This window comes from Lissotriton helveticus, chromosome 2_1 (genome assembly GCF_964261635.1).
Source record: "Lissotriton helveticus chromosome 2_1, aLisHel1.1, whole genome shotgun sequence".
In the NCBI taxonomy this organism is placed as follows: domain Eukaryota; kingdom Metazoa; phylum Chordata; class Amphibia; order Caudata; family Salamandridae; genus Lissotriton; species Lissotriton helveticus.
In genome coordinates this window covers 265,238,920-265,262,044 of record NC_136059.1, presented here as the reverse complement: position 1 = coordinate 265,262,044, position 23,125 = coordinate 265,238,920, and the positions used below count along the sequence as shown (strand labels likewise).

Genomic DNA, 23,125 nt, shown 5'->3' with positions numbered 1-23,125 from the left:
GTCTTGGTCTAGTAGATTCCCTGGTGGAGGCCAGTGAATACCTTTTTGAGGCACCCCAGTGGCCCACTTAGCCCAGAAACATGCCCTATTGTGGTTCCTGGTGATTTGGCCGTGGGTAGAAGGGTGCCTAAGACCATGTCTGAAAGTGGTACCTCCTGCCGCCCAGTGATTGAAAGAGGAGTAGTGAGCGGTTGCACTAGCTGGTGGAGGGGCGGTGCTGTGTAATGGTGTGTACACAAATGACCTTGTACAACACATTTCCTGTTCCTCGAACTTTGCATTCATGCTGAGGCTGTACTGCCAGCCCAGCATGACTGAGCCATGCCATAAACCTAGTAAGTGTTCAGTATAAGTAGTGAAGTGCATTTGTGTATCATGTACCAACTGTGTGTGGAAGCTATCATATGCTTTGTGGTTGCAGTGATTGAGTGTTTCTCTGGCACTTTGACTGCTAGACGTGCACAATCATCGGCTTCTATGATGAGGTTGAAGCCACATAAGCAGAAATATCTTTGTGCTCATTCTATCTACAGTGGTGCACGTTGGCAGATAACGTGGCGTGCCGCATGTGGCTTGAGGGACTCTTAGCCTTGCCATAGTGCCTTGCAGACAGAGGGACTCATTAATGAGGTTTTGGCATAGGGCAGCACTGCAAGGAATCTTGCTGCGCTGCCCTGTGTCAAAAGAAAATGACAGAAATATTCTATTCCTATAAGATATGTCACATTCCTGCCTTTTTCACCTGCTCTGGCGCACAATGGGCAGCCGTGCACCAGTGCCTGTGTTGCGGGGCTGATTTATTTTATGCAGGAAGGTACACCTTCCTGCACAAAATCAAGCAATTCAGGCGATTTCCTCTTTCTATGTGTGCAAAGGGAAAACCCCAGGGGTGGCATTAGGTGCCTCCCTAACGCCACCCCTGGGGTGCCTTAGATTCTGAGGCATTCCCAGGTTTACAATTTCTCGTATATCTGGGAATGCCTCAGATTCCTTGGGTGTTGAGTGGGAATACCCACAGCAGCACCCATGGATCGCTCCTTTCACGCAGTGTTCTTGTGTGAAAGGGGCACACATTTACACAGCCATGAAAAGCCATGTAAAGTGGCTTTACGTGTCCTTGTAAATATGCACTTTGCGTCACCGTAACATCAAAAAAGTAACGTTCCAGTGGCGCAAAAGTGCCGCAAAAGGCCTCATAAATGAGGACCACAGGATTGTGGTGTGCCAATGATTTCTCAAATGACTCTCAAGAGGAACCCAGCATCATAAAAACCACAGTGCACATAGCTGTTGTGCTGTAGTGGACACAATATGCATTTCAGAGAAGTGGTGGGTTGATGCCACATGGCATTGAGGTAAACTAATTATTGACATGGTCTGTGCTCTGCCTCCTCACAGATGCCTTTGGAAGGCTCTGATGATTCTGGTGCATGCAGATTGCTTCTCCCAGTGGCTTGAATACGGCTCACGATATTGTAGGTGTACCCGTTAGGGACATCTTACTTCCTTAGCTTGTGCACTCCAGTTTTCGGCAATGTTCATTTGTGCCTATATTGTACTTATGTGTGCTCTGCTCATTGTAAGTGCTTTCCTTCTCACAACGTTTGAGGTATTCTATTTCTTTTTGGTTGTGAGTCACTTAGGGTATGTTGGTTGTTTGTTGGGTGGGTGCTGTCATTTTAGTTGCCAGAGGCATTGTAATTGGGGATGGGATGTAGCCTTATGGCTAGAGCGGTCAACATTGAAACTGGGGAACCGGGTTCGAGTCTCGGCTACGACGCTCAACATCCTGTGATTCTGGACAATTCACTTAATCTCCCTGTGCCGATAAAAAATTAAAGTATCCTTGTGTAACAAAACTGGTGCTATATAAAGTGTTCTGATACCTGGTTTCTCGGGTCTAGTTCGCGCTATATAAAACTCCCCCCCCAAAATCTGTAACCTCAGCTTTTTTCTCTTAACGTGATATTTGTGCTCTGGATGCAGATATGGAGGATTTGGGGATCATACTTGGTCTGTTAGGGCCATATTTATGTAGGTGTTGCGTCGCTTTTGCACCACGTAACGTGGTGCATGCGCAATCCATCCCCAAAATGTGATTTATCAAACCACGCGAGGCAACATTGCGTGGCCATGAGAGGCTTGATAAACCCAGAGTAACACAATGCTGCGCTAATCGCTGTGTTGCGTTACTCAGTCCGAGGGAGGCATTCCATGGGCATTGTGTGCATGTTCCCACGCAACACCCATGGATTTTAACGCATTCCCAAATCTACCATTACAAGTAGACCTGGGAATTCGTCAAATTGCTACGCCTTTCCAAGGGAGTCGACACAAGAAGAAATATCTTTGTTTCTCCTGGTTATTTCCTCTTTATATCTGTGCAGCATCCTGCAGAATATATAGAAAGAGAAATATGCCTCAGGGTGCAGGGGATTGTTTTTGTGCAGGAAGTTGTCTCTTCCTGCACAAAAACAATCCTGCATGCAACGCAGGCATCCTTGCACCATGGTGCAATGGTGCCTGCATTGGTACTAGGCAGCCCATTGTGCGCCAGCACTGGGAAAAGGCTGGAATGCACTGTATAAATATGGCACATTCCTGCCCTTTTCCTGTATTTGTGCTGTACAGTGCGGCACACATACAAACTCGGAAAAGGAAGGAGAAATGAAAGCATTTCATTTGTGACGCAAATACGGCGTAAAATCTTAATACATCCCACCCTATATATCCAGCATCTTCTGTTGGTTATTTTGGGTGCAGTGTCGCTACTGCAAAGTCTTTCAATGATCCTAAGGTGTAACATTAGCAGTTGAACCACAATCCTAGAAAAATGAAACCCAGAGAAGGCAGGCAAGGATGCTCAAGGCTTAAAGCGATGAACACATGACAAAATCACACTACTGTGACTGTATACATCTATTCTTCTATATAATGTTGAGTGCCCATTTAATCACCACCTACGTCCTGAGAATCGATGTAAATGAAACATACCGGTTTACCAGATAGGTCAACTCAGAATGACCCTCTGTTTAATTTCAGAGGGCTCGATTTATAAAACTTTAAAGTGAGAAACGTTTTAAGGCATGGACAAATTGGGCGATTGCCCACGGCTCCCACCTTCCAAAGAACCCCATTGGAGTGATCTTTCTCTCTCTGGCTCTGTCTCACCTCTGTCAGTTTCTCTACCTCAACCTCTCTCTGCCTACCTCCTCCAATGGCTCTGTGCTTCTCTACACAAGCCAAGACATACTTTGGCTGTTTTCGTGTGACCCTGTTTCTGAATGTTCAATGTATAATTCTATATTTTTTGGAACAAGGCTGGTTTGAAGTAGCCGAAAATTGCCAATCAAATTCAAAGTTTTTCAAAACTCAAGGCCCCAAGATACGTCTTGCCCAGGGCCTCAAACATCCTTAAGATGACACTGTTTATGACAGAAAAAAGCAATATGTGTTCCTTATGCCCAGTCTTGTCTCAAAGAACCCAGATGTACATAACTTTCTGACTGCAACGTTGCTTACAACTGCGAAAAATCCCAAAAGATGATTTTTCCTCACTAGTAAATCTAATATGGAAAGAAAAGTGAAGAATGATGGTTTCTAAACGAAATGCCTTTGGGGAAGTTGTGAAAAATCTTTAAAGATGTATGGGTGTTTACAAACATTCCCAATGACTTTATCTGCTCTGTTAGCACTCAAACGTTAGCCTTGAAAAAGGTTTCCATAAATGGGCAAATGGGATTAAAACGTGGCCTAAAGTCCTCAATTTCAGGAGGGTCAAGGGAAGACTTTTAGAAGCAACTTGGAGAAACAAGTGAAATGTACAAATGCACACCTCTACGATATTTACTCCAGCACTTAGCTGTCCACAATCATGAAAAGTAAGTGTAGGGACTCAAGGATATGCCTTGAAATCTACAACTAACCTGAATTTCGGAGGCACATCGTGGGTTTCAGTGGTTGTGGAAACATGCAGATATACTCTCAAATCAACCAATGAAATCTGAAGGTTTGGAACCTATAGTAAGGCGGTGATATTTGGCACACAGGAACAAGCCATCGAAGGTTTCTACATTTCGACTGATATATTTTATATCAACCTTGTATTGCACTGAATAGTCACTCTCGGGAAGGAAGTCAAACGTTCTCATTTGGTTTTTGGAGCAGTATTAATTCAATGTTTTCTACTGAGTGTGTACTACCAACTTAAGACAGGAAGAGATACATTGATGACCCCATAGCTAGAACATACATTAATCATTGGGCAGGTTGAGTTTATGTAGCACTCACAAGGAAATCCCCTCGGATAGACAAACTCCTGTAGCCTGGCTACATGCCAATGATAGTGCAATGCATGGATGCACCAGCATTTACACTGACAACCAGTGCAATATGTCATTCTATCATTCTATCATTATTTGTGTTCGGGAAGACACCTAGAATACAAAATGTCTACAGAATCCCATATTTCCCTCTGGAAGCTGGCAATTCGCCCTAAAGTTCTTACATTTACTCATTGGTATCACACCAGGACTGCTGCCTAGAAGTTAGACAAGTCGGAAACAACAAAAAGAGCAGAAAATTGACTAATTCTTTTCAGGACAAAAAGAAGAAAATGACAATTCCGCTTATTTTTGGGTGTTCTGTCATGTCGTGTGTAAGTGACAAATCTTTCTAGCATTGACACAGTGGCTGTGGCATGTTACATAACACATTGAACTTCCCTAAGAGTGGTAAAATCCAATCCCTGTGCGGTCTGCCTTCCTGTCTACTTTCGCAATATGATTTCGGGGAATCTCGGTGTGCTTTGTCAGCTGCCAAGAAATTGTGACATTTACAAACACACTTCTAAAAGCCGTATTTCCTCTTTCAGGTGGCTAACTTTGCACCACTTTTGTGCCGCCTTTGCCTCACAAGTTGGGCATTGCACAGGGTAGTATGACACAACCACGGTTTCTTTTTCCACGCGTTCCTTATCAATGCAGACGGAACAGAAAATGCCCATGGACCACACTTGGTACACCTGCTTGATGCAAAGTGGTACAAAGCCCTGATTTACATTAGTGAGGGGGGTACTTTCCAGCATGAAACATATAATCCCAAATCAACATTTTGCATCGTTAACCCAGTGAAAAGTGTTAATAAATGTGACCCCTAATCTGGAGACATGATTATTTCACTGCAATTGTTGGTTGCATGTGTATTGTGGGCAGTTTTAGGTGTTTATTTGTTTAATATTTATTGTGACCCTTTTAGTGAGCATTTTATTTGTGCCTATGATGCCACTGGTTTCCAAGGTCATATGATAGAATTGCAAAGAGATTGATTTGATTTAAAGGATGATTTAGAGTTTGGTGGACCATGTTCTCCATCACAAACATGACAGAGTATCCTGTCTGCCAAATTGATGGTCTGATGGTCTGCCTGCCTCATGTAGAGTTGGGTGTACCATAAATATTCCAACATTGGAGCTGCTATTGGCTCTGTCAATGGAATCCTTCCTCCCATGACCTGGTTGAGTAAGGGTTCTCAAAAGAAGGATTTTACTCCATCCTTCCTATTTAGGGTGGACAGTACAAAGGCATTTTTCCGGTCCATTACCACCAGGAAACACCTGGTGGTAAGGGAAAGACCAAATCTCAAATGATCCCAACACCCTTGGAGAAAATTCCCAGTGTGTGGGCTCATTCATTTGTTTTACATTTCAAAACAAACTCCCACCTTGGGAAAAGTACTCCGCTGCCCTGACGGACATTAATCCGTTCGCCAAACACTACATCACATCCTAAGATCTTAATTGGTAAAGATAAACCACTGCCACAAAGTGTAGCATTTTAGAGAGCAGCTTTTATTTTAACAAGTATTGCTGCACTTCAATTCTGGTAATTTACAAATGGTGGAAGAAGAAGCATGGATGCTAAGTACTGATCTTTAATTTGCTCTTAAATTAAGTACCCAATAAAGAGCAGGTATTAGAAGGTGTTGCACATTAGCACTGTATAAAACGTGAATGCATGTGCATACAAATCACTGATACGTGCTTTTCTACTTCCCACTTTAAGGCCAGTTCATGATAGTGTGGTGTCTGAGGCGCGATTGGCTAAACATACCTTTACGGCTGAAAAATGGCTCCATTTATATCTTTCAGGTATCCACAAAACAATATATAGCAGCTATAAATGCATTGACTGCTTCATAACTATACACCAGCGCTACATACAAGTAGCTAGTAGTAAATGACAGGCAAGCAATTGGGAGTGGGTGGAAGAAAGCATGGATTGCCTTCGGAGTTGTGACCACCCACAGATTTGTGAATGTGGGGATAGTTACAAATACTCCTCAGATTCTTTCCCAACCTAGAAATGGTCAGAGATCTGCTGTCACAAATGGCTGGAGTATATCCTCCTTCCTGGATAGGAAGGGGAATGGACCACCCCTAGACCTTGTGGTCCTATAGTGTAAGGGGTTTCTATAAATGTGTGAGAATGTTTCTATAAATTATAAAAGTAGCACATCTGCCCCTAAAGATGTAGGTTTACTACAGTTTGTGTGAACGGTGGACAGTGATGATCCTGAGGCTGTGGATTCTGCCAACGTTTGGGGAGCTCACCCCTGGACTTCCCGATCACACGTTAAGCCGAACCAGGCATAGCTTTAGTTCTGCTTCTTTCGTGAACCAAGATGGCATGAAGGCTAAGTGTGCAAAAATTGGACAATCTGTATTAATAAAATAAAAATAATATAAGACATGAGGAAGGGTAGAGATGCATATGCAGTATATGCAGAACCAGATGGTACCTTTCAGATGATCCCCCTGTAATTTGGTGCGGGTAGATCAGTCTCCCAGGCTTGCTGAGAAGAATTAGGAGCCTTAAGCTCGGCTTCAAGTACAGTACCTGCTGAGACATGATTAATCCCCAGCTGAACCTTAGCTAGGACCCACCACATGGCTGTACATTGAGAAGTCAAATCCTTCATTAAATTGCCTATTCGATTGTATAATATTGTAGAGTGACTATTATTCCCGAACATCCTCATTGTAAATGTTTTTTATCCTTTTTCTTTGCAAAAGTCACACGCTGTCGAGAGCGATACAAAAATCTGAATGGCCAATATTCACACTTCCTCATATTGAGTGGTTCATTTGCTTTGCAGATTTGCTTAGTTTACATACGCAAACATACACAGATATACATCCAGGCTTTATCCAAGCTGCTTTGAAGATGCAGTCGAAAGGCCTTAGTAGCAGTATCTGCGTCGCCTTCTCTCTCACTTTATAATGAACTAGTACAAAGGAAAATAGCCTGGCGGTAACTGGGAGCCATGGAGGTCCCCTGCCAGTTCGATCCATTAATCCCTCAACTCAATAGATGCAACTACATTCAGATTTCTGCTGTTGGCCAAAGAGGCCATAGCCAAACCAAGGCTACACATATTGCAAATAAGAACTCCAAAAAATGCACTGCCCAAATACAAAAGAGACTTCTGTGATGCAGATTAGCTAGCCTATCCAGACGATGAGCAGATGGGAGAGCAGTAGGATTCCCCAGAACACATACCTGACATTATCATATATCAGGGTAATGTACAAGCTAAGGGCACAACGTCTTGCTGGAAGAAACAAATGGGAGATCTATGCAAGGTGAGCATCACAGGGTTGTAGTAATCCTAAGAATGGCTATAACAAGACAATCACCCAAGTAGCCTAACTATCAATCCCTGAATCCCTATTCCAGAGGACATCATGAAAAGCTAAGGGAATATGAGGGTGAGCAAAGCCAGAGAAGGTAACCCACAGAGGATGAAGACACCACCAAGCACCAAGTGGAACATTAAAATAAGGATGACCCTGTTACCACGCTACCCAGAGACGGCAATAGAACTGAATATCCAACAAAAAGAACAGGATAAGGAAATGCAAGAGATTTAGTGCTGCTCGCACAAGATTAACTGATGATGCAAACTGAGACACGTAAAAAGAAGGGAGCCGTGTTATAAGGAAATACAAGGTCTCTAGAGTATACTTGTTAATAAGTCTTGGTCAGGTTATAAAGCCAAGGAGATCAAAAGTCTTCAAATTATTCTAATCTAGTCAATGAAACAAAGCAGGCCAAAGATAATTCAACCCCCTCGAACGTTTCCTTGGGACAGCTAAGTAGAGCATCAACTGAAACCTCTCTACTCAGTAACAGTGATGTGAAATCCAGATGACAATAGTGCCACAAGCCAATAAGAGCATAAATAAAAAACAAAAACTGATTGTGAACGAAGTTAAGAGCTAAACCCTCAAGACGATCGAAGGCAATATTGAGGAGTCTAAAACTGCCTAAATATGAATACAAGAAATACAGAACATAGTCAAGAGGAAATGCATGATGAGAAGTGTCCCATAAAATTATAGAAGAGAACCCTGTCATGATGCAAGGAAAATGGGTTTGGACTGAATAAAAGAGACAGTGAGTCTAAAACTTACATGGAGCCAAAACTTGAAGAAAATCTAAAGTTGGACGTCCAGCTATGACTGCAGGTGTGGCACAGGAAATCAGATGTTATTCCTAAAACAAAATATGGAGGTCAAGAAGATCATATCAAACTTCTGATGAATCATCAACCTCCTTGGTTTACTTCTTAGTATCTACTCAGGACAGTGCGAAAAGTAAGCTGCATACAAATTCAGGTGTATTAAGTAAAGCTTATGGCCCAGTGAGTCACCCTTAGACGAACACATCCTCATCTCTCTGTCTAGCCTTCTTTCCATTCATTTTCTTGCAGTAGAAACAGTAAAGAACTAAAGAACTCTTTTAAGTGAAATGAAAGAAATATCTTTGGAATATTTGAAAAATAATCACAAAGAATACATCATGTATGTGTCTTCTTTGACACTCCACGTGAAAACAATTTAATAAATAACAGGTTTAATCTTTTCACCCAAATAACTTTTGGTCAAAGTTTTCCTTTTTTCATCTTTAAATTTTGCAGGCCTTTCTTCATTTTCCATCTTCCATGTTCTCACATCCTCACTTCCCAGGCCATATTTCTATCATTCAATGTATCCTTTCTGTGCTACCACAAAACTATGTTGAATTTTCCATGGTTAATTGTTATACATATGTTTGTATTCTCCTTTTTTTGCATAGCTCTACACAGGCAGAATGTCGAATAAACCTAATAAGCATTTCAAAAGCACAGCTCACCCAACATAAACTGTATACTATGCTGACTCCAGGATCCTGCCAATAACATTCTGGTGTCATAGATATTAGTTTCTATGGGCCTCTTGGCCCCAAGCAACCTAATATGTTTCAGGTCTTGCGTGTACGCCCGGATTAACAACAAGGAATTTGCCCTTCATGTTGATAATCTTGGCTTTTGATGAGCAAAACATGTTCATTTGATTTGTTGCACCTGTGCTCCTAAATGAGTGTGACGTGACACATTGGTGTGATGTTAGCTCATGCGGTCCACCTTAAAGGAGGATGATGATAGTAATTCCACCATGAAGGTGCAACCTCTTCTGCATTGACCTGCCCTATTATGTGAGATGTGCAAGGGAGCACTACCAATGGTGGAGCCACTACCTGTTCCAAGAATTGGTAACACCACATCTGTGATGCACATGCCACAAAACAAGGTGACAGACATGGACCACTTTAAACAGAACATCATCCATGCTAGACCACCATGTATCCCATGACAGACTTGCACAGAGCTGCAGACAAGTGCCTCTGATTTACTAGGAGTAACATCTTTATATTGATAAAGGAAGGGAGTGGGGAATTTGGAATCACTTATCAGTAAATGCGTAATCTATAGAAAGTCTGTACGGTTCTTGTTGTGGAGTGGCACGGTGTATGGTAGTCTTATCCATAGCATTCATGTCAAGCTAATATTTAAGAACTTTTGACTCAATAATAGCCATGGGACAAATCAGAGCACATGATTCATTTGCTTATTTGAACATTAAATAAGCAATTTTTTGTGAACAACGTAATCATCAAGGGTGCGAAAAATAGGTAAAAAAAGTGACAGCGCAGTGCATAGGAAAAGTGTTGAATGACAGTAAAACTCCAAGAGAAAAGCACATATGCAGCAAAAAAGATAAAAATATATCAAAGGTACAAACACACAAATAAGGTTACTACACCAGTGTAAATATTATTGCAATTATTTCAAACAGTTTGAAACAGATAACTTCTGCATATCGATCCTAGCTGTGTTGAATCTTGGGTTCTTCTTCAGGCGCGGCGTCATGGCCACTTAAATGGCACCCTTAAAGTAGCAATTAATGGAAGGTAGGACCAGTAAAAATAGCAATCTACCAGATGAGAGAAAGAAGGAATCAGGGGACAGTGAGTGTAAGAAAACGTATCTCTCATGTCATACAAAAAGTCCAATGATTAAGTATTGTGGGAGGGGGAACCCACACAGCAATTGTGACCAATGTCCATGTACTAAGATTACGCTATCAGCATGTCACAGAAACCTTTTATGTGGTTACCTGAGACGTACACCTGTAATGGAGCCCATAATCGCTTTCCAACTATCTTGTCAGCAATTCCCCCATGCAGTGCCTGCAATGTAGGAATCACCATCCAGTGGCTCCTGCCATGGCTGCATAAGCCACCTTGGAGGAAAAGCACTCAGCAATGTTCAAATGGGGCAGACCTCCTTCTGCCCAGGTGGTGGAGGTGTTTTCTCTTCAACATGGCCAGTTGTGATGTCAACTGAGATGACACAACAAAATCCACAATCAATGACATTATTTTTCCACTGTTTTTACTTCATAAGTAAACAGCTTCATAAATACCTTATCTGAATGATCCATACAACTGTTTAGTTATGTAGCAAGTTGTTTTTAATTTCCAAATTTCTATAAGACTACTTACTTTGGTTATCAATGGTAGACAAAGCATAGTGTGGTACAGGATACTACCAGACAATAAAACTGGCTTAGCTTAATTATTATCAATGAAGTAGTCAAGGCCTCAGTGTAAAAAGCAAATATTTTAATACTCATCTAACAAGGAAGGACTTCCTACATGTATCTTATTTAGAATATAGTGTGTGTGACAACAAGAGGGGGCAGAGGCCCTTTGACTGTAAGCCCCGCTGTAGCTGTATTATGAGTCCCCTTTCAACACTGTATTGGATTTTTGATAAAAGTCAAACATTGTGACATGGCGGATGCACTTTCAGCAAAAATTGAATGTCCGCAAAAGAGCCACCGTATCATCGTGGCCTGCTTGGCATTTATTTTAGTTTCATAGAAACAAACCCCAACAGTAACAGTAAACAAATTGGTCTGATGTGCTGGAAGTTATCTCCCTTGCATGTCAGACCTGGAATGGAGGGATATGGATGGAAATATATGATGGTCCCATATTATTGCAATTTTCAGTTGGGGGGGCACCAACGAGGCCTGAGGTACCTACTCAACCCTACTTTTGGCTGATAATCCAGAATGTATATATTATAGTCAAACCCTGCCTTTTATATTGATAATTTTTGAGCTGCAAAGGCTATAACCAACATTTCAATGAGAGTTTGATCATGGTGGCATTATGGTCAACCTTGACATAATCGCAGTGGTCCAGAGGTCAGCCTTTACACGATAAGCCCAAAAGTGTTGAGCAGAAAATCTGCAACAGATGTTTGGATTTTTGCTTCTTGTCGAAATGATTTATTGGGAATACTCATGATGCCATTCAAGCTATGTATGCATCTAGGGAAAGGTTTGCAACCTTATTAAGGACTTCAACATATGTTCACCAACAATAGGTACATTTTAGAATCAGATTTGAGACATTAACTGCATTTTAGAGGCAAGTCATTACAAAGGGTAATCTGCTGCCGCCATTTCCCTAAAATGGCTGAGGGCCTGATGTAGATCTCAGCGGATGGGTTACTTCATCACAATGGTGACGGATGTCCCATCCGCCGAAATATAAATCCCATTCTATCCTATTGGATTTATATTTTGGCGAACGGAATATCCGTAACTGTTGTGACGCTGTAACCCGTCCTCCGAGATCTAAATCAGGCCTAAATTGTCATTCAAACTCAAGAGTATAGTTTACCGTCACCCACGGGTCCAAAAACATTTTCCACGGATGTGAAATGGCTGGATAACCAAGATCGTGCTAAACATTTGCCCTGATTACTATTCAGGGATACAGCAAACTCCTGTTAGTTGTTCATATCTTGTTTGGCAACACTCCTCTTCTTTTTACCAAATCAAAATGCATACCGTTTTTAAATATGTTTAGCGAGTAAGGCATATCTAGGAGGGGTCTTTCCAGGTGTTCAGTTGGACTTCTGTTATCCCAGTTTCTTGGATTTATACTCTGGACTAAATAAATTATGTTGGCGAATCAGGTTTCCATCGCTGACACATCCTGCGACCTCTCTTATAAAAAAAAATTGGCATTAACCCTTTCACTGGGAATCTCTTGCCTTGACTGTTGATACTGCCTCAACACTGGCTTCTCATCACAATAATTGGCAAAATAGCCGAGATTCATACTGCGGGTCCTCTGTTTTGCCTCAACTATGATCATATCACACTGGCCCACATTCCCCAATTGGCTCCCTGTAAAGGTAATAACCATCAGATCCCTTCATGTCATCCACAAATCATCATCTGCCCAATCAGCGATCATCTTGACAAACTTGCTCAATCCTTACTAGTGGAACAATAATTTATTGCCTATTTGATCACTCTACTAAAAGAAGCTTGGAGGAAGGCCCTAGGTGTACAAAGTTCATGTCAGTGAAACTACGTCCTAGTGCACCTTAGACTTTCTTAGAATCAGAAATTTGCTTTAAATCCCCATCTATTCAGACAGACCTGCGGCTAGCCAATCCCTGTGCGCTTGCCACAGCTGCTTCCTGTTTTGACCCAGGCCTGCTAGTTGGACGCCTAAAACCAGCTCCTGCTTCAACCTGGATCACTCAATAGGCTTTGTCTTTTGAACTCAGCAAGGGGTTTACCATCTTAGCAGCAGTATACTGTATCTACCGTCAGCTGTTCACAGGACCTATGCATTAGATGCATAGTGCTGAGAGATTACCACCAGGTGATTTGTAGCGCTTACAAAAATCAAAATAAAATAAACTATAGAGAGCTCTGGAGCTAAAGAGATGCTAAGTGTTGTGCTATAAAGAATATCCAGATAAACAGATAAAACATTTTTTATAGCTACTGTATCTGTACACAGGTGGTACTTTTTTCCTTTATACTCTGGATCTGAAATATGCCTGTGAATGTGCCTAAGTGTCTTACAAAACTAGGGGCCCGATTCACTGAACTAAATTAAGACAAAATCCTAAACTTACTACTTTTGGTATTCACAGAAGTTAGGATTTTGTCTTAAGTTTTTCTTAAAACAGACTTAAGACAGACTTAAGATAGGATTTTGTCTTAAGTTTGTCTTAAGTCTGCCTTAAGTTTGTCTTAAGACAAATTTAAGACAAAATCCTAACTTCTGTGAATACCAAAAGTAGTAAGTTTAGGATTTTGTCTTAAATTAGTTCTGTGAATCGGCCCGTAGGTGTGCAGGGTTGAATCTGCGTAGTACGTCACTGCCTTATGTATAGTATTTATTTATAAATATAAGTGATCCGTTTACAGTTTGTAGTAACTGGAAAGACTACACCCCTGATGCGTTTTACAGACATTATTTATAGAAAAATGTTTTGTGTGTTGCCAGTGGGATTTATTTTAATAATCACTACTTGCACCGACCTACTGGGTCAACAATGGAAACCTGGTTTTATTCTTGCAGAGACTCCTTTGTAAATTACCCCTTTGTAACTACATGTTTCCAGTCCTATGAATTGTGTTTATGCCTGGCACCACTATACAAACCAACACAAAATAAAGTAAATCCAGCGGAATGAACTGTTGCCATCCGTGAAAGCAGTTTCTCAGGTTTTCTGACAAACAGCTGATGAGTTATTCGTGTGTTTTGATATGTGCTTTGTTCCTCTTCCATTTCAGTTCAAGAACATTACCCAGTTTTTCTTTTTAGTTGAACTGGGCATCTTCATAGCATCTGTGTACACGCTGACAAAGGTAAGATCAGAGCATTGTCTGAAATGAAAAAAAGTTATTTGTATTTATAATATTTTTTAATCTTCCATTTGATTTAACTTAGACAATACGTCATTTGCATTTGTATGATGAGCCCATTCCGTATATCAGCACCAGGTGGCTGAATATTTACATAATCGCACAATCTACCTGTGTAAATATAACAATTACTTTGACTGGTGAGTGGTTGCACCGTTTTAGAGTGTACCAGATAAAGACTATCAGACAGTATTGTATTGCCTTTTGTATTAGTATCTGAAGATGGTTCGGTGAGATAAACGCTCTCTGCTGACATCTGCAGTGACTGGCAAGCCATAAGATTGACTCTGGGCAAGGTCAACCCAGCGCTCTACTCCTCCAAATGGATTACATTAAACTGCATGACACGAGTTAGTTGAAGCGGTAGAAATGTGACAACTTTGGGAAAATGAAAATAGTGCTGGGGTACCGCTACAGCTTCAAATGATGATAACTACAAATGCCCGTCAATTGTGAGTCTTTTGCTTTCTCGCCCTAAGTGCGCCGGGTATGCCCAGACGTGGGTCCCGGGCTCACTACGCCACTGGAGTCAAGCTATCCTGGCTGATGACCACTGATAGCCAGAAACCGGTCCTAGGATGCTTGATTCCGGATCAGGGGAGACATGGCTTGGCAGTTCGGTCTGGACTGTTCCCATGAGGCACAGGGTCAAGACTAATTTGCATATGGCCAGGTCTAAACTGGGGTGGCATGGTGAGCAAAAGAATGATGGATTTAACCCAGATCTCTTGACTGGGGGTGAATGTTTTCATTTGTTCTGCATTCCGTCCATCAATTGTGTGTCTTTCACTACAAATGTACAGCATTCCCCACTGTGGTAATTCCAACGTCACCACTGTGAACTGATAATACAATATATACCTATTCTTTTCACAGTTTCAAGTTGTATGCCTCTAGTTCTCGGTCACAGCATCTCTATTAATGTGCATACATATTAGAATATCCCCTCATATATTCAGGATCATCTTGGAAGTGGGAAAAGTAAATCTATCCTTAAACAAGCAATGCCGATGGAGAGGTAACATTTCCTTTCTGGTTTTTATCTTTTAACAGCATGGAAGCATTCAGTTTCATACTAAAAAAAACAAAAATCTAAATGGACATAAAAAATACACATAGCAGCATTTCTGCTTCTAGGACCCATACCTATGTCTTTGCATATAGAGAAGAAACGTCACTGTCACTTTAAGGTAGCTGCATTCCGTCACATTCCCAGCATGCATCACAGCAGCAGTTGATTCCAAGTAAAGTAAGTCGAAAGACTTTAAAGTCTGTTCCATTCTTAAGGAAGGTTTGCTTGTTTATCTAATGCAGATACCCATTGCTGGGTAGCTTGGACCTCATAATAGGTATGCAAGCCTGTTTCACTTTGGGCCACAGCCCACTTTTAAATTGTGCGTCGTATCACAGCAAATGCAGTTACCAGTGCAAGTGTGAACTGGGCCTGCTTTGGGAACAGTGCATTAGTGAATGGTGGATCAGCTGTTTGAAGCTGCCATGTCAGTCTGCATGCAAACAACTGAGCTCAGAATTAAAGCAGGACAGAAATCCCCCACAGGCAGGTGCAGTGAGTGACTTGCACTCACCTGACCCAGATGTCTGAGGTATCCATGGAGCCCATTCCCCTTACTTTCTAGAGGCTCCCACAGTGTGAGCGCCTCTAGAATTAGTCTGACTGCCTCTTTGCCTATAATTGTGCCATGGGCACAAAGGCAGCAGCATCCCTCATTTGCATGGGCCACACCCCTATGCAAATGAGGAAACACCACCTTGAGATTGTTTCGTGCACATTTATAGCCAGCACAATCTGTATTACAGAGGTGGCAGTGCAAGCATCTGCAACCCCTTCTGAAGTACCAAAGTGCACAGGAGGTGCAAAATGTGGGCACACAGGCCCAGTGGGCCCCCAGAGCACCTTCTTTAACACGGACCTTGGTGTTACAAGTAAGTAACTTATTTTCCCAGAATAAAACCAAATTCCTGTTCCATCATGAATGAGAGCACTGTGAATATAAAGAAAGTTGGGTTATTTATGGAAGATGTCAATTCCTGCCCTTCCCAAAAACCCACTGGGAAACCCAATACTTCCTTTGGGAAATGATTTTTAAATGGTCTTTAAACTCACCTTAATGCGGTACAAATTATGGGGCATATTAACAAGGGCCTTATCTCCGATTTTTTGGCTTTAAAAGCCAAAAAAGCGGAGATAATCTTATCGCCCTATTTGCAAGCCGGTGCTAACATGCATTATCGCATGTTAGCAGCCATTTTGCCAATGCCTCACTTTACATCTCTAATGAGATGCAGAGTGGGCGTCACTGGGCGTACCCCTGACGGACTACCTTGTAAATTATCGCAAAATGCACATCGTGATATTTACAAGGTGGCTCTCAGGATTTTAGCAGACGTTAACTAACGTCTGCTAAAATCCTGACTTACCTATTCACAACATAGGGGGTGGATTATGCTGAGACGACCACAGGGTCGTATCAGCAAGGTTATCGCCGTTTTCTATGGAACATCGCTGGAAAACCAGCGATGTTCCATGGAAAACACCGCCATGGCGATAATTTCCTGCGATAAAAAAATCTATCGCTAAGCGTGGCCAGCGATAATTAACGCTGGCCATTGATAATATGCCCCGAAGTGCGGGGACACCTCTCTCACTGAAACCTATGGTGTGTTTTTGTGGGGGGAGATTATACACTTACAGTTTGCCACTTATGACACAGGTGCCAAGACTCTCAGGGTCCCTTAAGCAGATGTTGCAAGGGGTATACAAATATTGTGTTATGCCTCTGGAATAGTACCTGAATATTATATGGAATATATTGATGTGCCAATTATTGTAGCCTAAAGACCGAGGGCCAATCGTCAAAGTAAGTTTATGTAGGTATGTCCAAGGTGTGTTAAGAATAGTGCCTCTGTACTTACCTACATGAACCTACCTTCATGGTATTTTTCTCCTTGACTTCTGAAATATGATATGTTTACTTTTATTTTATTTATTTAAAGGGTTTTATATAGCGCTGACTGGACCCAAGAGTATCAGAGCGCTTTTCAACATTTGGTAATAACAGAGTTATAGTACAATTAGGTAATGAGGCAGGGCACTTTGATAGATTTTGGAAAGGGTACATAAGATAGGTAGACCAAAGAAAAGTAACAGATTGAGGTAAGAGGAACTGGATGGGAGCCGAGATTAAAAAGTAAGTGAGAAGGGGGGAGGGCGAGAGAGTGAAGTAAGATTGTGGTAAGTGGGAAAAAGGGGAGAGAAGGTGGCAGAGGGAGGGCGAAATTCTGAGAGATAAAAAAGGGGGGAGTGAGGGGGTGGGAAGAGAGAAAAAAAGGATGAACAAGGGAGTCGATAATGACCATGGAGGGAGAAGGAAAATTAGTAGTCACAGAACAATAAATTAAGTACTCCAGTATTGATTGAGAAGGAGCAGCTTGAGGTCTTTTTTGAAGCAGGGGTAGGAGGGGTTGCAACATAAATCTTTGGGAAGAGCATTCCAGATGGAAGGTGCATTTCCAGAGAAAGAGCGAGATTGCGTTGATTTCTTTTTGAATAAAGGAGGGACAAGTACAAGTGCACTAGTGCTCCTCATAGTTCTAGTGCAACCCGCTTTGTGGAGTTTGTCCGAGAGGTAGGAAGGTGTATTTTGGTGGAGGGCTTTGTGTGTGATGCAGGCGGTCTTGTAGGTAGATCTGCCTTCGATCGGAAGCCATTTAAGGTTTTTGAGAAGGGGGGAGATGTGAACAAAGCGTTTGCAGTCAGTAATTAGCCTGGCAGCAAGATTAAGGATAGATTTGCTAGGGGCTAGGTGGACTTTAGGAGTTCCAGCAAGAATGGCGTTACCGTAACCAATTCTGGACAGGACCAATGATCGTACAACTGACTTAAAGTCATCTGCAGGAATAAAGGGTTTGATTTTTTTAAGATGGTGCAGCGAGAAGAGAGCACCTTTGGCTGAGTTTTTTTATGTGGGGAGTAAGACTGAGGCTCTGGTCGACCCTGATGCCGAGGGACTTGACTGAGTTAGAGATGGTAAGAGGGCAGTTGAGAGCTTTAATGTCGGAGATCCAGTGTGGGATAGGGAGTGGGTTGTTTTTAGGAGAGAATAGAATGATTTCAGTTTTTTAGGGTTTAATTTGAGGTGGTTGCAATAGAACCACAATTGAATCTTAGTCAAAGTGTCATTAAGATGTAAGACGTCATCATGGGATTTGATTCTATAATAAAGTGGTGTATCATCAGCATAGAGGTGGTAACTGATTTCCGCTTGTTTAAGAATACGAGTAAGGGGTTCCATGAAGAGGTTGAATAGAGTGGGAGAGAGAATAGAGCCCTTGGGGACACCCGTGGTGATTGGCTGAGGTTTAGAGGGCAAATACAGACTTTAATTTGTTGGGTTCTATGTTGGAAGTATGAGGTGACCCACTTGAGCACGGCACTATCCAAGCCAAAACGGTTTTTGAGAATATTGAGTACAGCTATGTGGTTAACGGTATCAAAGGCAGCTGAGAGGTCTAGAAGAATGAGAAGGGAAGATTCACCCTTTTCTAGGGAACCATCGATGTCATCGATAATGTTGAGCATTGCAGTTTCAGTGCTACAGCCCTTCTAAAGCCTGATTGTAAAGCGTCCAAGAGGTTGAAAGTGTTGATATGTTTGTCTAATTGAAGCAGGGCACATTTTTCCAAGGCCTTAGATAAGAAAGGAAGGTTGGAGTTAGGACGTAGATTATTTAAGTCATTAGGGTCGGCCATGACGTTTTTTGATGATGGAGGTGATTTGGCCTAATTGGAGGGATGCAGGGACACAACCATTAGTAAGGGAGGAGTTGATAATAGAAGTCCAATAGGGGACAATGGTGTGTTTTATTTCTTGTACAAGATAGGCCGAGAGGGGATCTTTGGTATGTGAGGACGGTTTGAGCTTGGTGAAGATGTTGAGGACATCAAGTTCAGAAACTGGGCAAAAGTAGTTCCAGGAAGCCTGTCTTTTTTTTAAGTTGAGGAACGGAGTGGAAAGGTTCTGCGGGGGTGACAGCGGGGGGGGGAGGGGTTGGGCAGGATCAGGGGGATTGATGAGAGAGGAAGGAGACAAGGAGAGGAGGTTAAGGAGGGGAGGTTGGTTATCTAGAGGGGGCGTAAGGGCAAAGGTTTGATCAATCTTAGTAATTTTATCAGAAAAGAAGCTAGTAATTTCTTCACATCTTTCAACCTTAGCTAGTAGTTTGGGGGGCTGAGGAAGTTTGGGATTTGACGATGTTAAATAGTTCCCTGGGTCGATTTCTAGCCCGGTCAAGTTGTGAACGGAAGAAGGTAGCTTTCCCATTAAAGATATGTTTTTTGTAGTTAGCCCTTGCAGTTCTAAGGAGGATAAGATTAGAGGGGGAAGGCTGTTGTCTCCAAGTGCCTTTCAGTCTGTCTGAGAGCACGTCTCTCATTATTAAGGTCAGTATTGAACCAGGATCTGGAGGGTTTATTTTTTTGTAGTTTTAATTTAGTTGGGGCTATTAGATCAAGTACTTTACTAATAGAATTATTGTAGTGTTCAGTAAGATCAGTGGGATGTCGGCACATCAGTGTATTCCACACTGTGAGCTGACATGGAATGCGCACCATTGGGTCCTTATTAATATTTTCTTGGATACAGATCATAATAAGGACAGGAGCTGAGGTTAAACGGTCTTGAAATATGGTAAAGGTTTCTGTTCACCAAGGCAGAATCGTACAAAATATCTATGTTTGTGCTTTGTTTTCCACAGGGATTAAGTAACATGGCAGATAAAATACATGATATAATGCAGAAATATAATGGATACAATGCACAGTCGCAGTCACTGGATTATGGACAGCAGCAGGTAAAGCATTGCTTTGTAGATACCAATCTGAAACAAAAAAAACAAAGCTTCCACTTAATTTATATAGAATAAAAAGGGCTTTATATTTTAACATTATTAAATTACAAACTACATTAATTAGAAAGCATTCTGCAGTGAGTGAGTGGAGGGCACAAGGTGATAAGACACCGAAAGGTTCTGCGGTTGTAATGGTTAAGCTGGCAGCAACCACCCTGACAACACTACAACACATCATGCAGCACTGCTGGAGGGGGCTGCTGTTATTTTTTTCTGACATATCTCCTTAAATTGCATAATTTACCATTTTCAACCACGAGAATGGACGAGAGCTGTGAGGGACAAAGAATCTTCTACACCGCTCCTAGACTCCAGAGTCAGTCTGCTAGGAATGTGGCTACCTGGAAGGTCAAATATTTGATAATAGTTTCTGACTTTTTGTATTTTGCCCCCAGCTTAACCAGAAAGAAGATCCGACAATGAACCAACGTTGTGGGTCACAACGATATAGAAGAATAATGAGGCCCTTAGTCGCAAAATCTAGCCACAGTGATTCATGATATAAATCAAAAAATTCTTGAATAGCATTTAAAAACATAGAAAAAACAGAAAACCACTTAAGACTTCCAAAATATTTTTTTTAAGGATGCTCCACAGTTTATACACCAAATATCATTAACCCCTTCCATGCTGCTGACGGCCCCCGGCCGTCATGCATCATGGTGGGCATGTGCTGATGGCGGCTGGGGGCCGTCATGAACCCGCCCACTCTTCAAAACAGCCGCACAGGCGCAGAATCGCGGCCGCGCCAAGGGGTTAAAACTAATATAGACAATGGCAAGGTGTGATGGAGGAACTTTGCTACAGACAATAACAAGTTATTTTGATCTGCAGTTACAGTGCTGTGGAGCCCAAGGTTATTTCGACTGGGAGTTCACTCCTTGGTTTGATGCTGCTGCCAATAATTCTGCTCCTCTGAGTTGCTGTGTTCACCCTCAGAACTGTACTGGGAGCCTTGAGCAGCCAGAAGATCTCTTCAGCGAGGTACGTGGTGTTTTGTATATTTTTATTTGTGCCTTGCATCCTTCTGTCTGGATAAATTAATTTAAATGTTTTAGGAGCAGGTAAGGCACTTTGTGAGAAACTAGCCTGTGAGACAGAGAGACTGATCATTTTCGTAACACACTGAGATGTGAGCGTTTGCATTTGGGCAAAATAAGGAAGCATTACTTCAAAATGAGTAAGGTACAGTACAGTTTCACGTGATGGCAACATAACTTTCAAGCTTGATAATTACTTATCATTATGGTAGCTGGAGTTCTCTTCACATATACAGTCTATTAAAAGCCAATCATTTCAACAGCTATTGTCTGAAACCAATGTTTTTCTGTTTTTTAATTTAAACTTTCTTTTTAGGTCTTAGCAACAGGCAGCTTTAAGTGTCTGTTGCCAAGACCTGTTGTTTCCAATATGTAACCTTTGCTTAGCGAGGGCTATGGGTCTGCCCCCTAGCTCGTGACTGGATGGTTTTGTTGTCTGTTTCACTTCTCTTGATTGGATGGCATTCCTTCCTGTTCGTGTGTTTCTCCCACCCATGAGCATTTTGGTCTCACAGTGTGCTGTTTAGATGAATTGTATCCTTTCACTGCTGATGTCAGGGTGTCAAAGCCAAATTGAGCCTCAATAGTTTCCAATGCTCAAAATGGTTCCACCTCCAGGCTGTACCAAATCTCTGATTACTTCCCCAAGGTAAACAGGGTGTTGGAGAGGCCAGGTGAGGGGAAGAGAGCTGGGAAGGTACAGCAAGGAAAAGAATCTGACAAGGTGGGAGGTTTAGCATCTTCATTGCTTGAAAATACCTGCCCTCATTCCAATTCTAAAGAGTAACCCTAGTACCTGTTTTTCTAGGGCCAGAGGCTTGCTGCTCTCGTGTGTTTCCAGGAAGTGCTCTAAGTAAACTTGACACTGTGTAGAGATTAGCAAACATCATTAGACAATTAACCAAACATACACATAGCCTTGTTTGAAAATTATCTCACCTTCACGATCAACCAGTTTCTTCCATATAACCAAGTTAGAGTCACTGTGTTCCTGGGATTGGGGTGAAAGTTCTCACCCCAAAAAAAACCAAAAAAAACCAGGATAAAGTATCCTCCAAGTTGCTAGTTTTCTAATGCTTTTAACAAGTCATTTCAGTTTGTACCCAAGGATCCAGTCTCCTCTCATTGTTCTCATTCCTGAGCAATTGTAAGAGACCCTTCTTAAATGTTCACATTCGTCGGATGAATTTTGTTGTCTAAATGTCCACGATTGTGAGGGATCTTAGCTCAGAAAGTTCTTTGCAATTACATTCCCTCTAGTAGGTCTCTGGATTCTCATGCGATCCGATTTCACAACAATAGGGAGCACACGCTCCTACCTTGTCTGGCCAGGACCCTGGCACTTGCGACTTGCAATGCCTCGGATAATTGCCACCATGAACTTCTGAATCGCCTTCTCACCAGTGCAGGCAGTCAGTGAAGCCAGGACCACTTCTTGGATTTTCAGGGCCCCTGCAAAAGGGAATGTGTGAGGCTGCTTTAATTTACATAAGTGACACATTCAGAGCTGCGGAAGCTTCTTTGTGGAGACTCCTCCTGTGCCGCAGCTACTCCTCTCAGCCAACTACGAGCACCTCTGTTACAGCTCTTATCGGGCTGAAGTGTGAGAATAGCTTGTAAGGCTGAGAGTTAAAACTGGGGGCTTCTAAAGTGCTGGACAAAGGGCGCTCTGCAGTGTCTCTGAATGGGCAGCCTGACAGGAGGCCGAATTGCAGGACAAACCTGCAAAGTGTGTTTCCTTGCAACTTCGACAGGAGGAAGTGTCCCCTCTACCCTAGACCTTCCCACTCCATCCCTGAGAGGCCCAGTGAGAGGGCCCCCTCCCATGCGCCCAACTGTAAAGAGACACTTTTCTTTCAATTGGATTGGCAGGGGTACATGAGGACTAGTGGGTCCCATGCTGGTAGGCTGGTAGGCTGAGTGGGAGGCCCTAGGCAGCTGCACAAGCCGCCCATGCCTAGCGCCAGCCCTGAGTGAAGCTCCGGATTCTGTTGCACAAACACATGCACTCAAGATGTCAGCGAAGG

The 23,125-nt window shown here is 42.3% G+C and overlaps 1 protein-coding gene across 1 annotated transcript in view; it reads left to right on the top strand.

Annotated features, from left to right (window-relative positions):
• The window catches only part of LOC144817899 (tetraspanin-36-like), a 90,128-nt gene that overhangs the window by 15,987 nt on the left and 51,016 nt on the right, over positions 1 to 23,125 (top strand). The window contains exons 3-5 of the mRNA XM_078674797.1: positions 14,000 to 14,074; positions 19,906 to 20,001; positions 20,893 to 21,042. Of these exons, the coding sequence (XP_078530923.1) occupies positions 14,000 to 14,074; positions 19,906 to 20,001; positions 20,893 to 21,042 (321 nt within the window). The remainder of the gene's footprint in view (positions 1 to 13,999; positions 14,075 to 19,905; positions 20,002 to 20,892; positions 21,043 to 23,125) is intronic.